The 19,977-nt window shown below is 40.0% G+C and overlaps 1 protein-coding gene and 1 long non-coding RNA gene across 3 annotated transcripts in view; one reads left to right on the forward strand and one right to left on the reverse strand.

The window, feature by feature from the left end:
• The window catches only part of radil2b (Ras association and DIL domains 2b), a 37,860-nt gene that overhangs the window by 1,988 nt on the left and 15,895 nt on the right, over positions 1-19,977 (forward strand). Inside the window, exons 1-10 of one of the 2 annotated variants that reach the window (XM_080305640.1) lie at positions 4,822-4,919; positions 5,157-5,362; positions 6,621-6,795; positions 9,553-9,785; positions 10,762-11,183; positions 16,863-17,159; positions 17,280-17,672; positions 18,211-18,248; positions 18,334-18,560; positions 18,810-18,922. In XM_080305640.1, the coding sequence (XP_080161766.1) occupies positions 5,305-5,362; positions 6,621-6,795; positions 9,553-9,785; positions 10,762-11,183; positions 16,863-17,159; positions 17,280-17,672; positions 18,211-18,248; positions 18,334-18,560; positions 18,810-18,922 (1,956 nt within the window). In that variant the 5' untranslated portion in view covers positions 4,822-4,919; positions 5,157-5,304. Of the gene's footprint in view, positions 1-4,821; positions 4,920-5,156; positions 5,363-6,620; positions 6,796-9,552; positions 9,786-10,761; positions 11,184-16,862; positions 17,160-17,279; positions 17,673-18,210; positions 18,249-18,333; positions 18,561-18,809; positions 18,923-19,977 lie in introns of those variants that run through there. The other variant, XM_026177377.2, reaches the window with a different exon arrangement.
• LOC145430475 (uncharacterized) lies at positions 16,601-19,105 on the reverse strand. The gene is made up of 2 exons (XR_013911049.1): positions 18,803-19,105; positions 16,601-18,475 (listed from the first exon to the last, which is right to left on the reverse strand). It is a non-coding gene; the product is annotated as an uncharacterized LOC145430475 (long non-coding RNA).

Consider the following 19,977-nt stretch of genomic DNA (forward strand, 5'->3'; position numbering starts at 1 on the left):
TGGAGATAAATGTCCTGAATGGCAGGAAGCCTCATGCCAGTGATGTGCTCTGCTGCCTTCACCACTCTCTGTAGTGATTTACAGCTGCTGGCAGAGCAGCGTCCGTACCAAACTGTGATGCAGCTCGTCCGCAAGCTCTCAATTGCACACCTGTAAAAATTTGAGGTGATGTTGGCGTTCATGCCAAACTTCCGCAGCCTCCTCAGGAAATAAAGCCGCTGGCGAGCTTTCCTGATAGCAGTGTCTGTCTGAAGGGTCCAGGAGAAGTCGTCTGTGATGTTGACTCCAAGGAACTTGAAGCTGCTGACCCTTTCGACCTTGACACCGTTGATGTGGATGGGCTGGTGTTCTCTGACTGGTCGTTTCCGGTAGTCTACTATCATCTCTCTAGTTTTGCTGATGTTGAGAGTCAGGTTATTTTCCAGACACCACTCGTACAGCGCCATCACCTCCTCTCTATAGGCCATCATTGCCTGTGATGAGGCCTATGATGGTTGTGTCATCCGCAAACTTGATGATGATGTTGGACTCGTGTTTAGCAACACAGTCGTGTGTGAACAGGGAATATAGGAGGGGGCTAAGCACACAACCCTGTGGCGTACCTGTGTTTAGGATGAGTGGTGAGGAGGTATGCTTATCAACTCTCACCACCTGGGGCCTGTTTGTGAGGAAGTTTAGAATCCATCTGCAGATTGGTGTTTCCAGCCCAAGGTCGACGATTTGATGTACATTATTTGAAATTACTATTAATTATATTTAGATACAAATACTTAATGGTAGGTGCAATGGCGTGTCCAGCGGGGTGGCCTGGGGGGGCACAGGCCACCCCCCAAACCAGACTGGCCACCCCAGGTGCCACCCCAAAGGCAAAACAATAAAATTCAATCAAATATCAAATGTCCGATTATGTTTTCACGGTGACGCTCAGATATCCGAGTGTAAGTGAATGCAGCATCGCTTCTGCGCTATGCGCATCACGTTAGCAAAGGTAGGAGAGCCAAGCGCGAAAGACGGCACTGCAGGAAACAATTTTTCGGTGAAAGAAAATGAGGACAGAATAAATGTCCCGGTAAGTAATATCAAGTTTGTTGAGTTTAGTAAACTTCGGTGAAATTAGAATACCAAGGAAAAAAATAACACTTAAAGAATAATTGCAGCTGTGGAATATTTCAGACAGTATGCTACTGAGGGCAGCTAACATAAGAGTTATGCGTTATAAGATATAATCTAAGTCGTAACATTGCTGTATGGAGCTGCAGATTTGGTTGCAGGTTAACATAGCTGGACTGGCCATCGGGCATACCGGGCATATCCCCAGTGACTTATTTTTTATTTTTTTTGTAATGGCATGAACAATGAGAGGTGGTGGATTGGCCAGATGCAGGTCGATGTGTAGAAATAACTCCGTTGTTTGGTGGTGGCTATGACGGGGCTTCCACAGAGGCAACAGGTGGATGAGGGAAGGGGAGGCAGGAGGAGAGACCCGAAGCAGCCACCAGTCCGAGTGTCAGGTGAACTGAACTTCAGGTAAGAAGTTATGACCTGCAGTCTATCTGGGTCAGATATAAACCAAGTTTAGGTGGAGTTTATTTTCATGTTGCTGACTTTTTACTGTCAGTTGCAATAACTCATACTGCGTTCTAGCCAGTTTGACGGAGTTTTTATACAGCTGGGTGGGTGCTATGATGTTACTGATAGTGAACTTTATTTTATTCATAAGGTTAGTAGAGTTGCCAACGGCTCCTTAAAAAATGGAATGGTCCCTCATTCAGAGAAAATATTACACGTTTCGTATTGAGCTGAGAAGAGACGCAGTTTGTCCCGGACTTTAGCTAGAATGGAAAAAAGACACAAAGCTGGATTTATTCTGTCCTTACGCTGCACAGCTGCCTCTTCTCTCATTCTCTCCCCCTCCCTCTCCTGTTGCTACTTCAATCATGAAACTGATCAATGATCAGCTGATCGGCTTTTCTCTCTTGTTTATCGCCCACTTTGCGCCAGAAAGAGGAAACCAGCAGATGTCGCGCTAAACAACAGCAGCACGTTTAAGCTTGATCAGCTGTTGTTAGAATGTATTGAATATTAATTTCTAGTATCAGCTGATGTTTGCTGGAGCCACAGCTGTAAAGCTGCTGGTCATGATGTCTGTTTAGATATGTGGTGAGAGGGAAACATGAAGATGAAACCAGGAGATGTCCTTACTGAACCATCAGAGCTGAACAGGTGATGGAGAAACAGGTTTACCTTTTAGGTGACATGAATGAGTTGAAGTTATGAACTGTTTCTGAGAGACAAATAACACCAGGATCCTTTTTTATGTAGCAGACAGCTGGTAACTGTGCAGGGGCGGGTCTAGCAAAGTTTTGCCAGGGGGCCAGGTAGGGCATTAACAGGGAAAGGTGGGCACAAAGAAATACTTTTCTTTCTTATTCTCATTTAAAATACCTAGTTTTTATTAAATAATTATCTAAATCTTACAACCAAAGTTTTTATCTGACGTAAAATGTATAGAAATCATACATATACCAACAAGACTGTACATCACTGTCACAACAGGGTTTGTTTTCAGTCAAAGTCTTTATGGCTTTACTACCTGGTGGGTCGGTCTGTAGTAAAAATGCCCAATTTTTTTGTCCCAGTCCAGCCCTGCAGGTTAATACTGGCAGTGTCACCATGCCAGCTGACTGTATTTCATCATCAGCCAGTGTTGTTCTTTATCAATATTACCAAAGTTTACGATAAGGCAGCATAGAAAGTATTTACTTGCTTTCAGGTTTCATTCAAATGTTAGTCTTTTCAGTTGTTTCCCCACTTTTTTCCTGTTTCAAAATCAAACACCAGTTTGTGAGAAGATTATCTTCTTTTTTTAACAGGCAGAGAAAGTTTTGCATTGGAACTGGCTAATTTGTCAATTGTTTGTTACAAATGTTCGTATTTTAATTTTCAAAAATGTTTTTGCCCAAAACATATGTGCACTATATGTCAGTAAAAATACTATGCAAATATTGCTGTCCTTGACTGCTGAGTAAACACTGACAAAGCACTGATTGTATCTCTTGTACTTTATCAACGCAGTATCTAAAAACTTTGCACCGTAGTGGTTAAAATCTCATTCTAATAAGAGTTAAAAGTGCATTTGGTTATTAGGTTTATAGGATTATTGAATTATGGTTAAGGGTTGGTAGAATTTTTTTTTAAAACATTATCTGCCAATTAAATCTGCCACCCTTCTCCAAATCTGTGCCCCTACCTGGCCCCCCCAACAAAAATTTTCTAGACACGCCACTGGGTAGGTGCACTTGAATAAGTGGGCAACAAGTCAGATTTTGTTAGGAAGCAAAGAAATATTTGCACTCTAAGTAAATTTAAGTAGTATGTAAGTAATTTTAACTAATGAATACTTGTTTTCCCACAAAACCATCAGGTAATTGCACACAGCTCAGTTAGGCCATACTTCATATTACTTACAGGATCATTTCTGTCTCCTTTTCTGTAAAATACCTGTAAGTTAGGCAAGGTTATCCCACTCTAAAATACAGCCACACTCTAAAAAGTACAGGGAAATCACACAGTACTTAAAATTACTTATGTAGAACTTAAAATTGTTCTACATATGTAACCACATAAGTTACATTTACTTACCGCATAATTATTTCTTTGTTTCCTGTACAATATGACTTGTTACCTTCTTAAGTATTTGTATGTAAATATACTTCTATTGTTATTTCAAATAAAATATATTGAAATATTATTTAATTACAGTTGACAGGCTGCACTATAAACTGTTACTGTAAGATTTACTTCTCCAGTACCTTGAGGCAGAGTCATCAATTCTACGCTCATCATCCACTTTCTTACATAATATCTGTTCAACCACTCATTGACACAGATATCTAATCAGACAGTCACACTGCAGGAACTCCATTTAGCCATTTAGCCATAATTAAGGTGACCTACTGAATTTCAAACTGATCATGAGAATAGGGAAGAATGATGATTTAAGTGACTTTAGATGTGGCGTGGAGATTAAAATGAAAATGCCAGAGCTCAGAGGAGAATGGTCAGACTGCTTTGAGCTGATAAGAAGACCACAAACTGAAATAATAACCACTAATCAAGTGCACAACATATGTAACCTTGAAACAGATGGGTTACACCAGCAGAAGACCACACTGGGTACCAAACCTGTCAGCTAAGACCAGGAAACGCAAACTATAGGTATCATACACAACAAGAGCCATTACAAAAGTATTTCATCATAAAATAAAACGAGGTTTTAAATGAAAGATATTCAGCAAAATTCACCTTGCTCTACAGGGACTTATCCCTTGAAGAAACACAACCATAAAGATGCCAGCAGTGAAGCTGCACTAACACATACATGGACAATGATACTGTCACACTGAAGTTCAGTTCAAAGTTGAAAAAGCTCAGGCAAGTGGTTTTTAATTCAACATGGACACATGAACTTAAGTTTGGTACAGCTAGAGCCTTGCAGTATTGTTGCACACTACTACACACACTACACTATGATGAACTCAGCTACTGGTGCTCGTCTTCCTTTTTTAAGACTATTGGCCTGATTCAGAAGCTGAAGACCAAACTGAAAAAAATGCCACTGCGTATTTCTTCTACAAATAAACCCACATTTTGAGCCGAGAGAACTTGAAGGAGCTTTCATTATCCTCTAATGCAACTGCTTATGTGCAACTAGGAGTGCTAAGATTATCAATCAGACATGTAAAATCGTTTATTTCCAAGTGGTGGCGTAACTGCAGAGAACCTTTGAACCATAATGATAAGTAGCTTAGAGGCTCAGTCAGAAGTAAAGCAACACTTGATTATTTCATTCATGTCCCAAGAGAGCTTAGAGAAGCATGGTGAAGGAAACCAGGCAGCACTGCATTACGGTCAGAACGGTATGTGCCTAGCATACGTGCTGCTTTCAAGAATGGACATGATACTTTATGATTCGATTTGCTTTTTCTGATATCTTTGTTTTGGTTCCCTTTTTTTGTGGCTGATGATTGTCTGATTGATTGAAGACGCAAACATGTCTTCCTTGATCTTGAACCGATGTGATGGCTTTATCAGTCCTCCAGCTGGTAAGTGTTCAAAATGTTTCTCAAACACTCTTTTTTTACTTTTTTATTTAGCAGTTCAGCTTCATCCACTGGAAGTTCATCTGCTAGCAGATCTGCTGAGGGCGTGGCCATAAGACAGCCCTGCAAAAGCCGCATTCGTCGGAACACCCACCGCCTCTCAGGTGTCTTTCTCCGCACCCCCACCTCCACCTCAGGCTCCATGGCACTGACTGCAGGACTCAAGTCATCATTGTCTGTCCACACCAGGAAGGGAAGCAGTACGTCACAGTGACTTTACTTTCTCCCTGCATGTTTACACTCAGGATTTGTTGTGCTAATGCTACAGCTAGTGTTTTTAGCACAGATGACTTGTGGCTCTGGGATAAGTGATGATGTGCAAGACGATGACCCAAATGATATCATCAGAGCTATTTTGGCACTAGTTTGCAAGCGCTTTAGATTAATACCAAAATCTTGCATGCAGGCTGAGCCAGTTTAGAAAATAAAAGTCAGAGTAGCTCTGCCTCTGCTGTTTTCATTTTAATAATAATTGTTTTGAGTAAATCAAACAATACCACTAAGTTAAACTGGCTGCATCAGTTGTGCAGTTTGTGTTATAAAGAATATTCATCAGCGGGTCATGGATGTACAGTAAGGGGCTGTGGCTCAGGGTGTAGAGCAGGTCATCTACTATCGGAAGGCAGGAAATGTGATTCCTAGCCAGCCAAAGTGTCCTTGGGCAAGATGCTGAACCTGAGTGAACCTGAGTTGCTCCCATTATGTTCATTGGAGTGAGAATGTGAGATAGAGAGCACCTGGATGTAGAAATAAATGCTAGTGTGATTATATAGTGCTTTGAGTGTTCACGTAGAGTAAAAAAGTGCTATATGGGAACCACTGCACTTACTGTACATTAATTTTCACCATATTTTTTCATTACATTGTCCTTCAATTTTTGGAAAGTCACAAAAACAAAGTCCATTCAAATGCAAATATGCATTCTGAAATTGGTTAAAATGGTTTTGAATGACAATCAGCTAAAGAGAAACTGAGGAACCAGCCTAAACTGCATCAGTTAGCATTAAACTTGTTTTACTGCATGCTTTTTTACTAATGCTCCGTGAAGGGGGACCTGTTATACTTTTTCAGGCTTCAGGCTGTTCTATCCACTCAATTTCTGACAGTTTTTCTTCTACTCTTGGCTCTATATGATGTGAAGATAGAGTAGATATACCGAAACTGGCCCTGAGCACAGAAGCCCCACCAACCTTCTGTTCAAACCTTTTGTTTTTTAATGGGCAGCAACTCAGAGGAAACCTGACTTAACCTGACTTCAAGAATGAGGTTAAAAAAAAAGTAAATATAGTATTTACTAAATGTGAATCATACAAAGCTACTCTAGCAGAGTTAAGAATAAAACATGGAGCTCCTTTAATAAAAACTAATTTTTGTAATCACATGTAAAAGTTTGGCCTTTCATCGATAATACCAAACCACAACTGAGTAAAGCATTAAACCTTCCTTCCCTTTCTGCAGTGATCTCTGCAGATGCTTTAATTGCAGAAGACCCATCTGAGCTGTCCAATCAGATAACTGCCCCAGGAATCCTGAAGATCTTTGGAAATGAAATCCTGGAAGGAGCTCACTATAAAAGCGTCCTCGCCACCACGCACTCCAGTGCAAAAGAGCTCGTCAAAGAGGCCCTTGAACGGTGAGACCATGTGTTATCTGGGAACATGCGTCTGCCTGCCATATGTGCCTGCTTTGTGTGTTTGCTCATGAGCCTGGCTGAGTTATGTATATCCATATGCTTCTTCTGCTGGAGCGGAGTTTGTATATCAATGCAGTCAGAATAGTTTTATAGACTGGCTATAGTGCCTGATGAAAGGTTAGCGCATTTACGTTTCTGTGTTTAGTATTGTATATTTCAGATGAACAAAGTTGGTATGACCCGTTGCTCTGTTTGTTATAACTGCAGTATAGTGCACACAGGGCCACTGAGTTAGTATTGCTGAAAAGGACCAGAGAAAACCACAGGCTTGTGTTAAAGACGGCCAGTGTGGCCCAGCTCCGAGGCAGCCTCTAGAGAATCAGTGTCTGTCAGCGTTTGCTTATATTTCAGCCAAAAAACATAATGGGATGATTAATGCAAGCGGTATTCACTTTGTAGAGGAAGGAGTAAATCATGACTCTTTTCTCTTAGTGAAAATAATTCTCTGCAGCAGTGACATTTAAATATGCCATTACTACTTTATGCATTTAGTAACGGTTCAGCAAACACTCTCAAATAATTATTTTTTTGTGTAATGAAAACAGGTTTATTGTAATATTCATAAGATACTGCTTTGACTACTTCAAAGAAACAGAATAAAAGGAGGGTCTGTTACATCTGGAAGACAAATGTGTCAAAGCTGCATTAATTCCTTTAATGTTAACCATTGACCCATTACAATATGTAAAGTTAAAAATGGTGCCAACAGTGAAGAAACCACTAAGAATCACCCCTAGTTTCTACAGCTTCCATCAATTATACCAAACATTTTAGCCTCTTGGAGCTAATTGTTGAGTTTCTAACAGCCTGAAGCATTTTTTACTTGGTTCACTCCCAGCAAACCCATTTCCAGCTCTTAAAAACCCACTACATGCACGGCAACAAAGGCAGACATAGTTAGCAACTAGCTGGCAAACAAAGTTGGGTTTTAGCATCTTTAAATACAGATATTTCCCTCAGGAGCAAATGGAAATCGAATTAAAGCCCAAAGTAAAGTGAATATTGGATTAACATTCAACAAGCAAGCACAAAACAACTCTAAAGTTAAATATTAACTCTGTTGTATGGACAAATGTGCAACTAGTTGCTAAGAAATCTATGCACACATAATAGTTTGTCAATGATATGGTAGATTTGTTAGGTTGGATGTATGCACTCTACATAAAAAGATGAAAAAGTGAAGCAGGATTAAAGGCTTGAAGATTCAGTTAACAGGCAGTGCTTGCTAACATTAGCAGTAGTGTAATGGCTTAGCAAACAGTAAGTTAGTCAGTTTGACTTATTTGACCTTGTGTTTGTTTGTCTATGAAGGTTTATCAGTCAAAATTATATTGATAAATTGTAAAGTTAGTACAGTACTGTAAGACGAAGACTTTCTTTTAATTTGTAAGTGTTTTTAGCAATAGAGCTCCAGATTTTCTAAAGGTCTTTTAGTTTTTCTCTTGACGTTAGCTGCTGATTCAGTCCCGTCCTTGTACCTGACATTTTCAGAGGAATGTTTTGGGTTTTTTATTTTACTTACTTGTTTACCACTTAACACTGATAAATGAATCATTCAAGCACAAAAACTCATCTAATTCAAGGGATGAATCAGTGTTGTGTCTACACATTATAGACAACTTAGCAAAGAACAGTAAAGTTTGTTACTAAAAGCTTGTCACAAGCACACAATTTGTTCCCATTTTTTTTAGCTGATCCTACAAAAGTGCCGAGGATAACAAAATCTAAGGGGCATAAAATTTAATTTTTGTACCAACAGGGTAGATTCCCAGAAATATATTAGCCTGAAAATTGACATATCTCAGCATTATGCAGTGTGTCCTTAAAAAATGTTGAGGAATGTTTAGTGATGGATGAAAGCAAATGTGCCAGATGAACATTATCTAAAAGTCATGTTCTTAAGAAACTGGAAAAACCTGAAACAGGGTCAGATAGATGCATTTCACCCCCTTCATTGAAGCCTCAACAGAAAATGTTTCAGTGGAGAGCTCAAAAAGTGATTCTTAAGGAAGGAAAGGGGAAAGAAAAGACTTAGACATGCCAAATTATGCAAGAATTAAACTGAAAATCAATGGCAACGGGTTTTAGGGGGTGATTAATCTTGTCAAAACTGATGAAATTATGAAAACAGATGCTTTAATTTCTTTCTCAACACGTGAATAATACCAAACATTTTACCAATGCTATTAGCAAACCTGAATAGAAAAACAATATAATCAGTAAATTGCTGCACTTCCTTTCCATTATCCTAGTAAAGTATAAAGAAATTTATTGCACTTTTACATAGTACTGCATGTAATGTATATAAACACTTATGTGAAAGCAGTTGCTTTTGGTGATGAGCTAATATTGCACTCAAGAACAGTCTCTCTCACTTGTTCAGAGCATTTAAGCATTTTTGAGCTCAGTATAAAGTTTTGCAATTTGCTGTCACTTCTTTTAAGAAATTTGTTTCTAGACACAGCAGAAGGGTGTTTTACGCAAGAAACATTTAATAAACCCACTGTGAAGAAACAGGCATAGTTAGCTGCTAACAAGCGAACATAAACCTTGAGTGCTTCTGAATGTAATGCTTCGGTCTCAAGAGAATTAATGATATTGTCCAGGAGAAATTCTCAGGAGAAATTTTGCTGCCTACTGTTTTAGTGCTCTGTCTCTGGGTTTGAAAGGATGATAACATGGCTAACTGTGATCTAGGTATGGCCTGAGAAAGGAGGAAGCGGAGTCCTACGTTCTCTGTGACACCATTGGTTCCATTAGTAATCATCCGTGGAGAACAGAAGGTTTCCGAGTACTGGGCGACCATGAAAAACCCCTCCTCCTGCAGTCGCTGTGGAAACCCAGAGATGGTTTGGCAAGACGATTCGAAATCCAGAAGAGAAGTTCAGTAGAGGAGAAGACATCCAAAGAGAAGGATACCATCACTGCTGGTACGCTATAGCCACAGGGCAATAAGGAGTTATCGCTGCACACTATACCACATCCTGAACCAGGGTGCATGCCCTGGAATAGGAGTCTTCACCAGTAAATGAAGCATTGTCAGTGTTAAGCCCAGTTTTAAAGTTCTCACAGTAAAAATGTGGTTTGTTGGCACGTTGTTGTTCCAGTGAAAGTAGGCCAAGCCACATAGGCCAAGCTATATTTTAATAGGTCTACTATTTCTTTTTTTCCTTTCTTTTCAATTTCTGCTGCAAATTTGGGGATCACATTTGCTCTCAGTTCCATTAAAATGTTCTTTAAAACTTTAAATGTAATTGATGTCGCAGACACACTTGTTTAATTAGATTTCTTCCAGTGACACACCCTATCTTTTGTACTTCACTGCTTGCTGCAAAATGCTGTAAAAGATTTACACTGCTACAATATCTAATTGGCCTTACAAGGGATGATGTGACAGAAGAAAAACACCAGAACTTTCCACAGATACCTGACACAAACACTCCGTGGTACTGTAACAGCACTGGCTGGACTATTTTCTACAATCATTTCTACTAGGGGCCCCAGCTGTGGTTGACACAGCTGTGTTCGTAGTGTAAGACTGTGTCCTGTTATGTGTTTTGCTTTTATGAATGGCACAGCTTGTGATGGCCTTCTATCGGTGTCAGCTTGTAGATGCCTGCTGCGGGGGTGCCGTTTTTTCTTCTTTTTTTCCATGAGCTCTCTTTCTTTCCACTGTGGTCTGTTTCCTGTATGGTGCTTCTGTGTTCATCCTGGCATAAACACACCATGGACAAATGACCGAGGCTCACACACACCTCACCTTGCTTCAGGAAGAAAAAAAAGGGTGTTGCTCTATCACCACATTCCATTAGCCCTGAGCTCTGTATATTTTTACTGCAGCTCAGTTTGGATGTAGTTACAACGCTATTCCCAGCTCTCTTATTTGTTTATTCATCTCCCTCTCAGGTATCAATGCTCAGGCTCGTAAGCTGCAGAAGAGCCGCTCCAGAGTGACCTCCACCCTCATAGAGAAAACCATGAGCCGGAGCCAGAAACTGTGGAGGAGCAAAAGTGAGATGGACCTCTTAGAGACCAAACACGACACAGATCACGAAAAACGTGTCAAGGATGAAAGCGAGTGCCCGAATCAAACGTCAGTGCAAAGCTTTGAGCATCCAGAACAGAATCACATTCACAGCCTTGCAGCTCCCTCAGAGGGGGCCAAAACAGAGAACCTCTGTCCGTCAAGGCCGAGAGGCGAGCAGGAAGTAGAGGAGTCGGAGAGGGAGGAGACAGAGAGCAGCGACGATAACACCACACAGTACTCTATTCACCCTCCTCACGACTGTCCATACCTGCTACTGCTGCAGGGCTACAACCCCGCGCAGGTATCATATCCAAACACACGCTCTGCATCTGACCCCGAAAAGCAGTTTTCCAATCATATGTCAGCAGCAGTAGGAAACAGCAATGCCTGTCAGTGCTTTGGCTTTTTATACATGTTCGAGTGTTGAAATCATCCATTTAAAGAGTTTAGTAGCGGGTGAGTGGTGTTTTTATATGATAAAAAAAAAAACTAAAAAGACAATAGTGTACGTTTAGGGAATGGTCTATCTGATGTCAGTTTTATTTTTTCTGGCAATTTGCCTCTTCGGCCAATAGGACAAGACAGGAAACATGCAGAAAGTGATAATCAAACTGAAAAACTTTTGGTTACACTGTGTACTTTAGCTACTGTTTTATTTACCTCACCTTCAGAACCTTCAGCAACAACCAGGTCATTATTTATATGATCGCACTAAAAAGATGTAAACTAGCAGTGTATTTTACAGTGTCATTGCATTAGCATTACTGATGCACACAAGCTGAATTGGCATTAAAGTGTCATGACAATTCAGCTATTACATAAAGTTTATCTTTATAGTTAAGTAATCAATGCTTTAAAAGTTTCCCGGGGATAAAATTGTGAATTGTGCTCATGAAAGGTGAATCCCAAACTATATTTCAAGTTATTGTTACCACTTAACTTTGATGTCCTCTACTGCTACTGCCAGAGTTCCCTCATTTATTTGTTCTAAAAAGTTGCAATAGCTATCATATTATGTTTACAGAACCAGCAGCATAACAGTACACTACATACAGACCTAAAAAGTGTGTATGTGCAACATTTAAAAAAATGGTCCTGTTCATAATAACTACACATGTGTTTTTACTTACTGTGTGGAAGTTTGTCCCGGATGCTGAGTTTGGGTAACACTACCAACTGTTCACTCCCACAAAAGAAACAAAAACAAAAAATAATGGCAGACAACAGTATTGGCAAACTCATTTGGTTATTTCCCTTAAATTCTCTTCTTAGGCTTTGCCACTGTTGATCATCTGCATCTGTTTGGGACTTGAGCAATCTGCATTATTTTTATCCATATGCATGGCAAAGATGTAACACTCCTCATTTATCCTGGTCCTGGACCAGCATGATCACTACATTGACCCCCCCAAAGGGGCTCACCTCACACTTCCTAAATATAGCCTGTATGTATAAGATGGACAAGGCCACTGTGAGGTCACCCATTGGTTAGTGAGGTCTCATTCTGAAGCCTCAAGCAAAGCATTTTTCTTGTGTCCCTCTTGGAGCTTAAACCAGACAATTCATTTCGCTTTATATTGTAAGGTAGATCCTACAATAATACATACAGAGAAAAACCCAACAATCATATGACCCCCTATGAGCAAGCACTTTGGCGACAGTGGGAAGGAAAAACTCCCTTTTAACAGGAAGAAACCTCCAGCAGAACCAGGCTCAGGGAGGGGCGGGGCCATCTGCTGTGACTGATTGGGGTGAGAGAAGGAAGACAGGATAAAGACATGCTGTGGAAGAGAGACAGATAAATAACAACTATAATTCAGTTGAGAGAGGTCTGTTAACACACAGTGAGACAAGCCAGTAAAGAACTGTTAGGTAAATGTTTGGCAAGCTTCTCAAACCCTATAATGTTAACATCTTAAGATGTTTTGAATGGTAACACTTTCTAGGATTAGGATTAGGAAACTATACTTTTTTGCAGTTGGCCAGAATGGATCTTAACATTTTATCTTGTACTCATAGTTACATTTTCACTATAACAATGATTCTGTTTCCAGTGTTGGGGGTAACGGAATACATGTACCGGCATTACGTATTTAAAATACAAAATATGAGTAACTGTATTCCATTACAGTTACTGTTTAAAAAGGTGGTTATCAGAGTACAGTTACTTTGCGAAATAAAGGGATTACACTGCGATCTTTTCCTGCTTCATATGTTAGGCTATGCCCTCTCTATTTTTGGTAATTCCACGCCGGTGGAAATGCAAACAAAACACACATTGAGAGGCCGTGTCTCAATCTCGGGGCCCATGCCACCTCTACTTGCGGCCCGCATAATGACGTGAAGAAATATTTTTTTAAAAGTATTATTCAAAAAATTATTTAATATGAAGGCAATAGGCAGAGTGTTACAGCCATAGCATGTATGGAACATGTAAATATAATAATAACCACTGCAGCCAAAAAGAGTGCCTGACGAACCCAGTTGTAAGTAAGCTATTTAGACTCGACTGTACACTGTGTTCGTGTTTTCCTCCAAAACAATAACTTCCGTTGGAGCAGCCTTTCAACGCCTCGCTCTGTCTCTCGTTAGCAAAGTTGACCCACACAACAAAGTAAAGCTAGTTTTCGGCTACGAGCCCGACATGGAACCCGACATATTAGCCAGAGGTCTCTTTACTACGGTTCGCAGCCGCGGGCCTGTTTTATTTACGCGCCGAGTAATTTTCTATACGAAATCGCTGCATAAAGTGCAGCCTCAACTAATGTCCACCCTACTGTTACTCATTTTATATTAAGAGTATTCTGAATCCAAAGCATTCAGAATACGTTACTCTCATTGAGTAACACAATGGAATACGTTGCTGTGTCTTTTATGTCAACTGCTGAGCATGCTAACTTTTGACTGGAATAGGCAGTTTTAGCTTCAGTCTTTTAGCACCATGCAGTTTTCACCAGACAATTTAATGCGTTGTTAAGTTGAAATGCATTTATATAAAATTCATAGAACGAGAACTTGCTTTATCAGTTAGCTAGGTAGATTCTACACTTAAAAACCGCTATAGTCAGTCAGTAGCTCTGCCTCTGTTAGGTGTGGTTAGCTAAAACGATGAGGTATAATTTTTGGGCACGACTCAGCTAACGGTAAATTTAGACTGCTCTACAGTTTTAGCTGCATGTACGTTGTTTTCAGCTTCTTTAAAAAATATTTCCATATGCAAACCATTACATTTTAAAGTATAGTGTTACATGTGCTGTAAAATCCATTGTTTTCTTAAGTGAAAGTGAGAGGCAGCGGAAAGAATCATTATTGTGAAGGTCAGTGAACAGCACGTAGAAAAACTGTCAGTATAAAAACACTGTTCAGGAAACAGAAGAAGACAAGCCTGGCACTGCTTCCTGACTGATTACCAGTGGTTTTTTAACGGTGGCCAACAGCCGCACACACGCAGGCACACACACACATACACAGATTCTGCAGTGCTTTAGCTCTGCGTCACAGCTCTTTCCCAAAATACCCTTCATAAGAATATAATCATGTACCCCCAAGATATACTATTATAAAGGTTTAAAGAGTTTATTTGTGCATTAATTCAGCTTTAATCTGTCCAGTTGGAAAACACAAGCATCACAAGGGGAATGTCAAACATAATAATCTCTACACACTATGCTTGCCACTCACTGGGGCTAATAAAACATTGTTTGTCTAATCCGGCTTGGATCTAGATTTTAATTCCAGTACCTCCACATGATCAGACTGCTAAGCTTTGTTTGAGGGAGACTGTTACATAGCTGATGGTGGACTGACGTAATGCACTAAATTCAATCTTTCTTTTTGTTAGTGATTAACAAAAGGGCTAAAGTGTGTAGTTGTGTCTCCAGATCACAGCACTATCCATAAAATGAACTCAAGCATTACAAAAGCACTCATTACTCAGATTTGAGCCTTTTTTTTATAACATTTTTTACAGACCAAACAAAGTCAAATGGATGCAGTCTGTTAACATGTTGCAGATATGTTGCTGATTAACCACAGACTGTGTATATAAGATCGATGTAGCCGACTTCACGTTACCCTTTGGTTTGTGAAGTTTGCAGCATGTGTCAGATCAGCATCATTAACTCAGTAATGCTACCACATGAACATAATGGCAGTTAGCTCAGTGGACACAAATGTGTGAGGTTTGAAGTGTGTGCTTTTCTTTCTTCTGCTCATAATTTTCTCAAGTTTTTTTTTAATTGTTGTTTTTTTCCACTGTCTATATAATTGGCAAATAGACAGAAGAAAATGATTCTTGAATGCAAACCTATTACTAGAAAGTCTAACAAGGACATTCAGGCGCTATTTAAGAAGCACCTTGAGCTGATGACAGAGTAACATCTGCAACATCTGTTCAACTTTAATTTTGACGCTATTCTTCAACCGCAACTAGACTGCTGCTGGCTCTTCAGTGATTGATATGCTTTCTTAAACTTGGGCAATCAGAATATGTATTTTTTCTTTTTTATTAAAGATACAGTGTGTAAAATCTTTTCTTATCCCTCCAAATTCCCACAGGAGCGCTCGCTGCCATGTATTTTTAATGAATTCATTCCGAGTTTGTGAGAATGCATCAGTTTTTTAGAAGATGTACATATACACTAATCAATGTATATTTATGAGTACAACTGTCTTTTTTTCTACTAAATAATGTCAAAAGATTACTTACTGTACCTTTAAATTGTGCTCCCAAGTCTCTGCAATCAAGGTACAAAGAAATTAATCAGACAAAAATAAAAAAAATATATCAGTTTTTACCTTCTCTAAAATATAGGTTTAGCGTTAGCATTAATAGTAGTGTTCCACCTACGATGACTTAGACCTCAGAGGTCTGTCTGGAATGTCTATGGCATTCACACCAGTAGCAATTTGCTTTATTGCTGATGGTTGGTTGATAGCGGACATTCCAGACTTCGATTGCCTGGATAACTGGATAACCCTCAAATATATTTACAATCCTGTCATATGGTAATTAAAATATGGTTTGAGCTCAGTGACAGTCACTTCCGTTGCTCGCCTCAAAGTTCAGAAAAGTTGAACCCTACTGAAGTCACTGAATGTCACAGATTTTGTGTCAGCACAGATTTCCATGTTGGCCTTGCCTGTGTGGACACACCTTTCTGTTACTAAATGCTGTTTTTTACCACTGTTTATACTCAAGTACAGCATGCTAGCATTCACTGTGCAGACACTTGTCATTGAATTGTATTAAGCAGATCTTTGCATTCTTGTTTTTTAGCTTTCCTACTATCACTAAATCCTCTTCAGGCAACCATTCATAGGCTATATTAGAAGTATTGGAACCTGTCACTGGGTCATTGTGCAAGTTCTGATTTGAACCAAAACTATGATCCATTCTAAAGCTTTTGGTGCTTAAACACAGCATGTCTTTATACTGTCTTCCTTCTCTCACCTGAACCGGTCACCATCTTAACCAGGCTCATGGAGGGGGGGCCCCTCCATGAGCCTGGTTAAGATGGAGGTTTCTTCCTGTTAAAAGGGAGTTTTTAGTTCCCACTGTTGCCAAAGTGCTTGCTCATAGGGGGTCATATGATTGTTGGGTTTTTCTCTGTATGTATTATTGTAGGGTCTACCTTACAATACAGAGCGCCTTGAGGCGACCGTTGTTGTGATTTGGCGCTGTATGAATAAAATTGAATAGAATTGAATTAAACCAAGTAGATCTGGAAGTTAAATGTAATCAAAGAAGCAGGTAAAACCAAAACAATAATACCAAAGTAAAAAATAAAATAAAAATCTCACATGGGAGGTCAGGTAATCATAATGCTTCTTTATATACTAAAAGAAATTCTTTGAGCATGCCTGAACAAAGCACCAGCAGACAACGGCACTGTACAGGGTGGAATACATTTGAGAGAAGATGAGATATAGTGAACTCTTGGTGATTGTTTGGTAACTTGTCATTTATTTCTTCACTCAGGACTTTGTCATCTACCTCCTTGCCAGCCCAAATATTGTTGTTGGTCAACAAAGCGGTCACAAGGAAGGGTCAAAGGCTGATATCCTTCTCTTTGCCGCTGATATTCTTCCGAGACACTGCTACTTCCTTCGCCACAGCGCCGTTGCACCCACCGTTCTCTGCCCGCGTCAGGATGCCGTGGTCACTAAGAATGGAAAAGGGCTGAGAAATGAGGAACCGCTTTGCTCTGGTGATATTATTGGGTTGGGACAGCACTACTTGTTTCTTTTCAAAGACCCTCTAGCTTCAATGCACAAGGTAACGGCAGATTACCTTCACAAGAACCAAAATCTTTTACTTTTAATCAATTTGGATTTTTTCTTAAGTGCAAATCCTGCTTCATGTTTCATGTTTCTTGTTTCTTTCTGGAAAATAAAGGAAGTGATCAGTGATGCTCTTGAACCCAGCCTGTCTGCCGCCTCCTGGACTCTAGGTCACACCACCTCTGCAACTACAAGCGAAAAGATCCTCTGTAGCACCTGCATCACCTACCAGAGCCCAAACTGCAAACTGCCCTTGAGCGGAGGGCCTCCATTTCTAAAATCACCTGAAGGCCACAGTCTGACTCTTACCTATGCAGCTGAAGACGAGGACATTATTGTGAAGGAGATTGTTGCTATGGGGAGCAGTAGCAGCATCAGTGGTAGACCACCATTGACTGTTGCATTCCTGTTGTGCATGTGTGTTCAGTATTCATCAGTTTGTCTTCAAACGTCAGACCTACGCAGGCTTCTGCTGCGTATTGCAAGTGGAGTTCAGAGTGCCATGTGGGTGAGTTGTAGTAACAGACATAAGGAGCTCGGCCACATTTTAAAGTGGAGCATAACAACAACAAGCAAAGAAAGTTGTTCCAGATGTGTTCAATGTCAGGAAATCAGAGATTTCATGTTTAAAAAAGGATGTGCACAGGTTAATATTTAAAGAGATCCATAGCTGGTCGCCATGATGTGCTTACAGTCTTTTTCAATCATCTGCTTCACTGCTAACCAAAGGAGAGGTCACTTTCAAGTGTTGCTGAGTGCATCCAGCACGAGCACACCGAGACCAAAGAGAAAATGTCTGCAGGGAGAAAATCAGGCTTAAAATTCTGTTCCAAAAGTTAATTTCCCAAAGCAGAACTTTCTTCAGGGAATCATTTCTTAGGAACTCAAACTGCTGTTCACTGTAGCAACCAAGGACTGAATTACTAAATTAAGTTACTATCTGAAGAACAGAGAAATACTGTGTTATATCCCCCAGATGGCTCTGGCTTACAATTTTACCTATTGCTATTTTAAGTCACTCCAAAACTTTTAATCTTGTCGTGCAGGAGCAGACCAAGGAGCTGGCTGCAGTTCAGCCTGAAGTGTAAGCAGAGCTTTCTTTATTTCCCCGACACTAATTATATTACAGTTCACAGAGAACACTGCACAGCTTTCCTCCTGTGTTGCAGTCTCAGGTGCGAAGGTTCAAACCCAGAAGACCCCACTCTTCTCTGTCTTCAAGAGCTGATCCCTGGACTGCACCCCCTAGTGGTGTGGATGTCAAACAGCCTGGAGCTGCTGCAGCTCATTCAGCACCAGCTGCCTCTTATTCTGGAGTGGAGAGCCCGAGAAGAGGAGGAACAAAAGGAGGAACCAGAGAAGGAAGATGATGAGAGCAAGGAAGTAAAGAACTTGGGTTAGTTGTTTAGGTGCTGTAGAGAGCATGTAACCATGATAATAATGAAAGAGGAGCTATTCTGCTTGTTTCCAACTCCGGATTTTTATTCTTGATCTCTGCTGGCATAATTTAAAATTCATCATATTCGTTATTTATCTTATGCTGGGCAGTAGTGCAACCAAACAGTGCAACATTATGAAGCACAGTCCACATTTCCAACCATATGATTACATGACATTTATGCGTTTCTGAATGTATACCTTTCAGTATTGTTAGAGCTTCTGATGTCCTGCGTCCGTTCAGCCAGCGAAGAGACGATAGCTGTCCTAGAGGAGGTCATCATGCTCGCCTTTCAGCAGTGTGTGTACTACTTCACTAAGGTAACAGACTACTATCAAGGAAGTGACTCAGTGGTGCGGTTTACAAATTGCTGATTACATATGTCCTTGGTTTAACTGGAAGGAAACGATCTGACCTGCATAGACAACTTGTAGATCATCTGGTCCACCCATTGCAAATGGCTGAGAATAAAGAGCTTAGTTAGCATTCCAGTAGCTTTCTAGCAGACAGAGCAGCAATGCTGCCAGACCACACTGAGTGCATTGTGACATGGGAGAGAGGCGGGACACCAAGGGCCTTTGTGTGTGTGTGTGTGTGTGTGTGTGTGTGTGTGTGTGTGTGTGTGTGTGTGTGTGTTAGCAAGGAACCATTTCTTTCAACTTTTTATTTGTAGAGAAAGGACTTTGTGCACATATTCTCATGCTAACAAAGTTTCAAATGTCTGTATGATGTGACAGTTGTACTAATGAAGTAATGAAGACCTACTTTTTTTGCACCCTTTTAGCTTCTTTTTTTTTTTGGTTTTCAAGCTTTGTAGCTTTTCTCTTCTTTTTTTACTCTTTCTTTCTTCCTTCTTAGTTTGGATGTTTCTTGCCAGTGAAAACACACTGTATTCCAGTAAGTTAGCACCTTGTTAGTAAACTATGATTCCACCTTGAGCAATAAAAAGGCCAGGTTTCCCAAAGGCAAAAAAAATAATTATTAATTCAAATATACAAGTGAAATGTCTGTATTGGTATATGGTTGTCTAATTTTTCTAGAAGTTTAAGAGTTAGTCAAGCTCCTTTCCATTATTTATGCTAAGCTAGGCTAGTTGTCTCCTTGTTCTAGGTCCAATTTTAGTTCCTAGACTAAAGACTGATGTTCATACTTATCTCACAGTAGGAAAACTAGTAAGCACATTTTGCCAAGTTCCTGACACTAAAGGTAAATCATTTACAGTTCTTAGTCTGTATGTTTGTATTGATTTATGTTGTGCTTTATTCACACAGTGTTCCTTGGGAAAAGAGAAAAAACATATTTTATTGTAGCCACAGTATCCAGTTGTGCACTTTCACTAAAGCGCCACACCCATGGAGCTCTGCCCAGGAAAGAT

Source organism: Astatotilapia calliptera, chromosome 8 (assembly GCF_964374335.1).
Source record: "Astatotilapia calliptera chromosome 8, fAstCal68.1, whole genome shotgun sequence".
In the NCBI taxonomy this organism is placed as follows: domain Eukaryota; kingdom Metazoa; phylum Chordata; class Actinopteri; order Cichliformes; family Cichlidae; genus Astatotilapia; species Astatotilapia calliptera.